Source organism: Crocodylus porosus, unplaced genomic scaffold, assembly GCF_001723895.1.
Source record: "Crocodylus porosus isolate Cpor-Errol unplaced genomic scaffold, CroPor_comp1, whole genome shotgun sequence".
In the NCBI taxonomy this organism is placed as follows: Eukaryota; Metazoa; Chordata; order Crocodylia; family Crocodylidae; genus Crocodylus; species Crocodylus porosus.
In genome coordinates, this window is record NW_017728943.1 from 20,844,250 (window position 1) to 20,851,459 (window position 7,210).

The window sequence follows — 7,210 nt, forward strand, 5'->3', positions numbered from 1 at the left end:
CAGGAGTCCGAAGGAGGGACTCGCTGCTGCGGAGACTGAGGCTCCAGGAGGGGTGCGTCTTATGGTCCGGTGCGTCTTATGGTCCGAAAAATACGGTATATACATGCCAGATGTCTGCTTCGTTGTGTGCTAATTAGCATGTGTCAGAGCATACTCGGTCACGTTTGCTAGACAGTGTGAATTAGCATGCTCCAGCACCCCCTGCATTATGTGTATTCATCATCCCTGTGGTTCAAAATGGCAGCAGGGGTGCTTTAACTAAAGCTTGAATGAGCTTTATTAAAGCACCCCCACTGCCATTTTGAAGCACAGGATGCTGAATACATGTGATGCTGCAGGAGCTTTAATTAGAGTGGCTCTTAGAGCTGCTCTAATTAAAGCACCCTCCTCTCCTCCATCCCAGAGCACGTGTAAAGACACCCATGATTTTCATTAAAACCTTAAATGGCTTCTGATCTGCTTTCTGATTTACATTCTGTTGTTATTTACATAGATGCATGCACTAACAAAGGTGACTTTCAGTGATTCGATAAGCTTTACATGTTCGCAGGGCTAGTCATTAATCCTCTGCTGTGCAATCCTTGACCCATGAAGGCAAAGTTCTTGTCAGAGAGGACTCTAGATCTGAATTTTTAAGAGGCGAAAATTTTTCCCTTCTCCTGTTGGTTAACCAGTATTAGGTAAACTTTCCTGCTCTGTTGTACCAATGTACCTCTGGCATAAGAAATCTGACCTTTGATTACCCTGCCCTGGGCCGCCTACTTTGCCATTACCAATTGTTTGCTAGTTATACATACAAAGGCTAAAACCACCAGACTTTTTTTCATCACAATGCAGGGGTTAGCAAACATGAACTCTACATGGTTCATCCTCTCTCAAGTTATTTTGTGCTTATATGTAATATTTTGCCAGACAATCTTAAAGCATGAAATGAACATCCCTGATGTAAACTTGTAGCACCGCTGGGAAGTAGGCAGAAATTAACATCATCTTCTCAAGTCTTTTCTTTAAAAAAAAAAAAAAAAATTAGATGGGGTGCCTACTGCACAGGGAGCTGAAGAGACTTGCTCAAGATTACCTAAAGCCTGTGGCAGAACTTGGCAAGGAAACACAGTCTGACTCCCAGTCCTGAGCTTATGCTACAGGCCCATATTTCATCACTCCAGCCCCCTCTAATACCTGATAGTGCTGCACTGGGCTATACGCCACCTGGCATAAATGCTGAGCTGCAGTGGGGAGAGGGGAAGAATTTTTCCTGTTACACATTTACTACTGGATTTGTCAGTTTTTCCTTTAGTCCTGCACACAGAAACAGCATGGATAAAACCAGTATTTAAAAATTGACATTAAGAAACTTAAATCCAATTATTAGAGTTAAATCACTGTCCCCCAGCCTACAAATGTATGAAATTTAACTGTCTTTTAAAAAATAGTTTTGACCTTAGAGAACAGTTCCAAGGTCTGTCTTTTTTGCTTCAGGAAATGCTGGCCTGGATGGTCACAGTAATTCTGATGCAGCTTGCAGGCCATTGTATTTGGTCACAGAAGTAACAAATCACACAAGCATATGTGCCTCTGATGTCATGCTTTACATGTCTCTTGGGCACACTAGTTCTGGGGTATTTGGTTCATTGCTCTGGTGCTGAAGGTTGATGGTGCCACATTCTGTTGTCTTAGCTGCACTAGTTGTGTTGATGATATTTCAGGATTGAACATCTGACATGTTCTGAACGTCATGCTCTGAACATCAGCACAGGGGCGGAAAGGGATCTGGAGTCATTGTTGACTCTAGGTTGAATGTGAGCCGCCAATGCGAGGAAGCTGTCAGTAAGGCTAACTGCACCTTGTCATGCATCCACAGATGCATCACAAGCAGGTCCAGGGAGGTGATTCTCCCCTTCCATGCGACACCGGTCAGGCCACAGTTGGGGTACTGCGTCCAGTTCTGGGTGCTGCACTTCAAGAGAGATGCGGCTAGCATTGAGAGGGTCCCACTCACATGATCGGGGGCAGCAGCACAGGCCATATGAGATGAGACTAGAGGGCCTGAACCTATTCAGCTTCCACAAGAGAAGGCTGAAGTGATATCTGGTGGCCGTCTACAAATTCACTGGGGGGGATCAGCAAGGAACAGGAGATGCCCTGTTCCCCTGGGCACCACCCAGGGTAACTAGGAATAATGGCCACAAGTTGATAGAGAGCAGGTTCAGACTAGACATCAGGAGGCATTACTTTACCGTTAGGGCGGCTAGGACCTGGAACCAACTTCCAAAGGAAGTGGTGCTCGCTCCTACTTTGGGGGTCTTTAAGAGGAGGCTGGATAAACATCTCACTGGAGTCATATGACCCCAGCATAAATTCCTGCCCAAGGCAGGGGATCAGAATTGATGATCTGTTTAGGTCCCTTCCAGCCCTAGCTACTATGATACTCTGACATCCAAGGAGATATCGGTGGGATAAGACTGAACAGTAGTTTGAGTCCTGGAGCACATAAAGCTAAAAGGGACCCCTTTGATCATCAATTTCTTTCTTTCCCAAGTAGGAGCAGGGCATGGACTGATGTTTGTACTAGAGACCGAGGACATGAGAATTGTGTGCATAAAGCATTTAACAGATTGTTTCAGGAGGCCTTAAAGAAGGAGAAATACTTTAGAAAATAATTTGGATTGGAAAAAAAACTACTTTTTGAATGTGGACTGTGCACAAAAGCAAAAACCCCACTGGTCCTGCTAAGACCCACACAGCTTAGAACTTTGCAAACCAGCCACTTGGGACTAGATGGCTGGGAACCCTTGTGAAATGTACAGATACATTAACTCTAGACTGTTGGATCTTATTTCAACTAGATTGGCAAGTGAGCAAAGCTTGTTACCATCAGTTTGGGCTGCATGAAATGGGCTGGTGGTGACTGATTCAGTTTCCATTGGAGATTAATTCCCATTGAACCACCATCAGTACTGGCACTGATTATGTTCCTTGTGTTAAGCTTGGAGGTCACTTACTTAGGCTGAGGACAGAAATTACACATAAACTGGTATAAGTGATCATAAACTGGTTCAAGAATGTAACACAACAGAAGTTCAGTGCACAGAAATTGCTTTCAAAAAGGTCAAAACCAGCTTGAAATAAACCTGGATAGATGTAGTATCGGATTTAATTGATTTAAGTTAGATTGGTTTATTGAAATCCTGTCCCAGATCTCCAGATTCAAGTTAACTCACAGTCCCCCAACATCCCAGGACGCTTAGCACCTCCCCTGCAAACCCCCTCTTGTAGGTTGGGCAGGCTAACCTTGGCCCAAGTTGTCTACTCCAACCAAGCAGAGAGGCATGCAGTAGTGCCCCCTAGCTTCTGGCCTGGGCTGCTGCAGGCAGTTAGCTGCATTCCTGGAATCAGAAGTAAGTGTCTGTTCACTTGCTTATCAGTTCAATCTGGGCATTTTAGGCTAACCTGCAAAGATTGAATCAGTTCAGCCTCAGGCTTTTTGTCTGTCTGTATTTAGCCTTAATGGGCATTCATAATTCTACATGCTGAGGACTGTTTAAAAAAAAACCAACAAAAAACCTAAGTAAATAGCAGAACTGACCTAAGCAGAGTGTGGGGCCCAGGGTGAATCAGCCCATGTGGGATCCCACCCCCTCTCTGATCCTGGACCTGGAGGCCCGGGGCGGTGGGGTGGTGGTAGCGAGCAGCTAGGCGCAGAGCTTCCGCTTCACCCAGCTCTGCACCACTGCTGCTTCGCCCCACTCTGTGGGGCCCACCCCAAAGCGTGGGGCCTGAAGTGGTCACCCTGAATCACCCCCCCTCCCCCCTGGTAAATAGTTTCAGTGGCCCTATCTAGGCATTTAGTGGAGCTTTCAAATTCTAATTTTGTTTCTTTATTTCCCTATCATAGGAATGTTTCAATTCTCCATATAGTGTTAAACGTTTTCGTGAATATGCGGAAGAAATTCCTGGGGAATCCACACAAAAGCTTTCAGAAGTTGCAAAGGAGTGTGGCATCTTTCTCGTTGGAGGTAGCTTGTTCTTAATGTCTATCTTGCTCAAATGCAACCCTCTGGGAATGGCACAGGCAAGAGTGGCTCTCTTCTTTTGTGCAGCTGGATTAGCATTTCATATGTTAGAGTTGGAAATCTGTGTTCTGTTCTTATTCAAGGATCCATTCCAGAACAGGCCTGTGGGAAGTTTTATAACACATGCACTGTGTTTGGACCTGACGGTGCAATGGTGGCAAAGCACAGAAAGGTGAGAAAAAAACAGTTTGTCAGCAGGTTTTTTGGGTTGATGTGGCTGATATTTAGCTGTGTTCTGCAAAAGCGATTATGTGGTTTCTTTAATAAGAAGCAAATAAATTAGGTCATGTCCAAAAAGAACAGTAGCAATGAGAAATATTGTGCAACTGGTGGAGTATTTTTCCACTGAAAACCTTAGCATGCTTTACAAAGATGAGTAAATATACTTATTTTCTACATGAGGAAAGGAAGGTTCAGGGAGGTGAGTTGATTTTTCCCAATGGGTTATTGCAGAAAGTGGCAGAACACTTAAAATCACCAAAATCAAGTATTGGCTCCACTACAGTCAGTTGGACTCTAGTCGACCCTGAAGTTCCATGTGAGTTCACTGGGACCAGGATTTTCATCTCAAGTCCTCTGCTCCAGCCACTAAACAATGCTGTTGCAGTTTGCAGATCCATTTGGGGGTTAATTTGACCTTTCTAGCTTTCACAGATGCTTGATAGTGATGGACTTATTCAGTGCTTAGCAACCAGTTGCACAGAATTTGTGGACAAATGCCATCTGCCAGGATCTTACAAGCTCTTTGCTGGAGCTGTCTGCAGTGGGTGATTGGCCATCACCTCATACTTGGCTATTGTTTCTACTCCCTCTGTATCTGGGACAGTGGCGAGTAATAATACTGTTCATTGCACATGGACACCTTTGCTTATGTGAGAGTAGAGGGATTTGTTGTAGGATCACTGAGAAAACAGAAAAAAACAGGGTGCACAATCACTGCCAAACTGAACAAAGTAGGAATGAATTAGGTAGTAGTCACCAAGGTCTAGTGTTCAGCCAGTCACCTTTCCTCATCCTAACCCTTTGTCTTTGCTGTGCTTGTTATATTGATGACATCTCTAAAATGATTTGGACTTCCACATCTTCTTGGCATCTGAGATTTGAGATTGTTGAAACTGTGCGATGTTGGGAATTTACTCGTCTGGGGAAGTTTTGCAGGTTTATAGCTCAGGTGATACAGCACCCAAAAGACGGTTATTTTCTAAACTAGGACTCAAGGTTTATTTATGTCAAAGTTTTATGTTAATAAGTGTTTTTAATATATACCTACTCCTTTAAAAAGCTGTTCTCCTATTTAGTACAGTGAATGAATTAAATAATATCATCTTGCTATTTCTGAATAAATATTGTTGAAGAAAGCAGAGAAAGCCACTTACAAGTATTTATTAATAATTACTTTCATCTTTAGATTTTTTTTTACATTGTTTCTATTATTAAATAATATCAAACTTGATATATGGATAACTAGGTGCCCATTGATTCAATTCTAGGTGTTTACCGGTGTTTACCAGTGCACAAGCCTTTACTCAAATACCTGGGAAGACATATATTCATCTAAGATAGGATCTTATTTTTGACAAATGTCACCATAGTCCCAAAGCGCTAATTAAATCTTATATTGTAGACTAGGAATTCTGACAAAGCTTTGGTCTATGATAAAAAAGTTGGCTATAGGGTTCATATGTTTAACACAGGATCACATCTGTAAGTATTCTTTTGGGTTGTAGGGAGACATCATTAATAGTGCTATGCTGAATAATTTAATAGGCATGCCCTGGGTTTGTTTTCTTTTAAACAGATTCATTTATTTGACATTAATATACCTGAGAAAATCCGATTCCAGGAGTCTGAAATTCTGAGCCCTGGGGACAGTTTCTCTATTTTTGATACTCGTAAGTATAAGAGAATGAATGCTCTTTCTAATCAGCACTAATAAAATAGCAACTACACACTATTGAAATTGGGTTTTTGGTTCACTTCAGACCATTTTTAGCTTATGCCATGCTGGTGTTTGGAGGCAGTTGACCAACAAAGAAGCAGGGCAAAATGATTCAAACACATCTGAATTCCAGACTACAGTGGGAAGAGTGATGAAGAGTTAGATAACTTTCCTCCTTCTCTGATGCAGAGAATTGCAAAGGCTGAGTATTCTCTGAGCATTGTGAAGGAATTAATAAATTCGGTTACATGACCTTGACACACATTGGCTTGGAATATAATAAACTGAGTGCTCAGCTGGACCTTCCAAACTGTTTCTTATGAGAACAACAGAAATGGAGACAAAGTTTTAAGCATAGCTCCACATGTCCTCTCCCAATGCATCTTATGTTAGAATGGGGGACTCTTACTATAGAGTGGAGCAAAATTACGTGACCTCATGGGCTGAGCTTTCCTTAGATTCTCAAGTACTGGACTGTGGTCCTCTGTTTTGAATCGTTCTAAGTGTTACTACAGCACAGTAGAGTGTGGAAAGTTTTATTTCCCTTCTGTTTTCAGCGATAAACTGATCAGCCTGGATCCTGGTTTTCTCTGATTAAAAAAAACAACCCTCAAAATCTTATATAAAAATTACAAATTCTCTGATTAAAACTCCCAAATCTGAAAAAGCCAGCGGGCCAAGGCACGTAAGGGAGCCCAGCCCTGGTACAATCTGTGGGCAAGGCAGGGGACCCCAAGGGGACACTTGCCTGCCTGTGCACAAATGCCAGGAGCTTGGGGAATAAGCAGGAGGAGCTCGTCCTCCTGCTCAGTGCAAATAATTATGACGTCATAGGGATAACGGAGACCTGGTGGGACTCCACCCATGACTGGACCACGGGTATAGATGGCTATAACCTGTACAGGAGGGATCATGTAAGCAAAAGGGGCTGGGGTGTAGCTCTCTATGTTAAGGAAAGCTATGCGTCCCTGCAAGCTGATGCTGGCAACCAGGATGGATGACTGGAGACCCTCTGGGTTAAAATCCATGGGGAACACGGCACAGGACACAACAGTGGGAGTCTACTACAGACCCAAAGTCAAGAGCTTGACCGGGAGTTCGTCCGGGAGCTGGCTGAGGCCACATGCTCTAGGACCATGGGTGACTTCAATTACCCGGACATCTCGTGGGAGGATCACTCAGCAAAATCCGAGCGGTC

General features: G+C 43.4%; 1 protein-coding gene across 2 annotated transcripts in view; it reads left to right on the forward strand.

The window, feature by feature from the left end:
- NIT2 (nitrilase family member 2) overlaps window positions 1-7,210 on the forward strand; it is a 24,729-nt gene that overhangs the window by 2,985 nt on the left and 14,534 nt on the right. For both annotated transcript variants that reach the window (XM_019548868.1, XM_019548867.1), the window contains exons 3-5: window positions 3,896-4,016; window positions 4,157-4,245; window positions 5,872-5,965. In XM_019548868.1, the coding sequence (XP_019404413.1) occupies window positions 3,896-4,016; window positions 4,157-4,245; window positions 5,872-5,965 (304 nt within the window). The remainder of the gene's footprint in view (window positions 1-3,895; window positions 4,017-4,156; window positions 4,246-5,871; window positions 5,966-7,210) is intronic.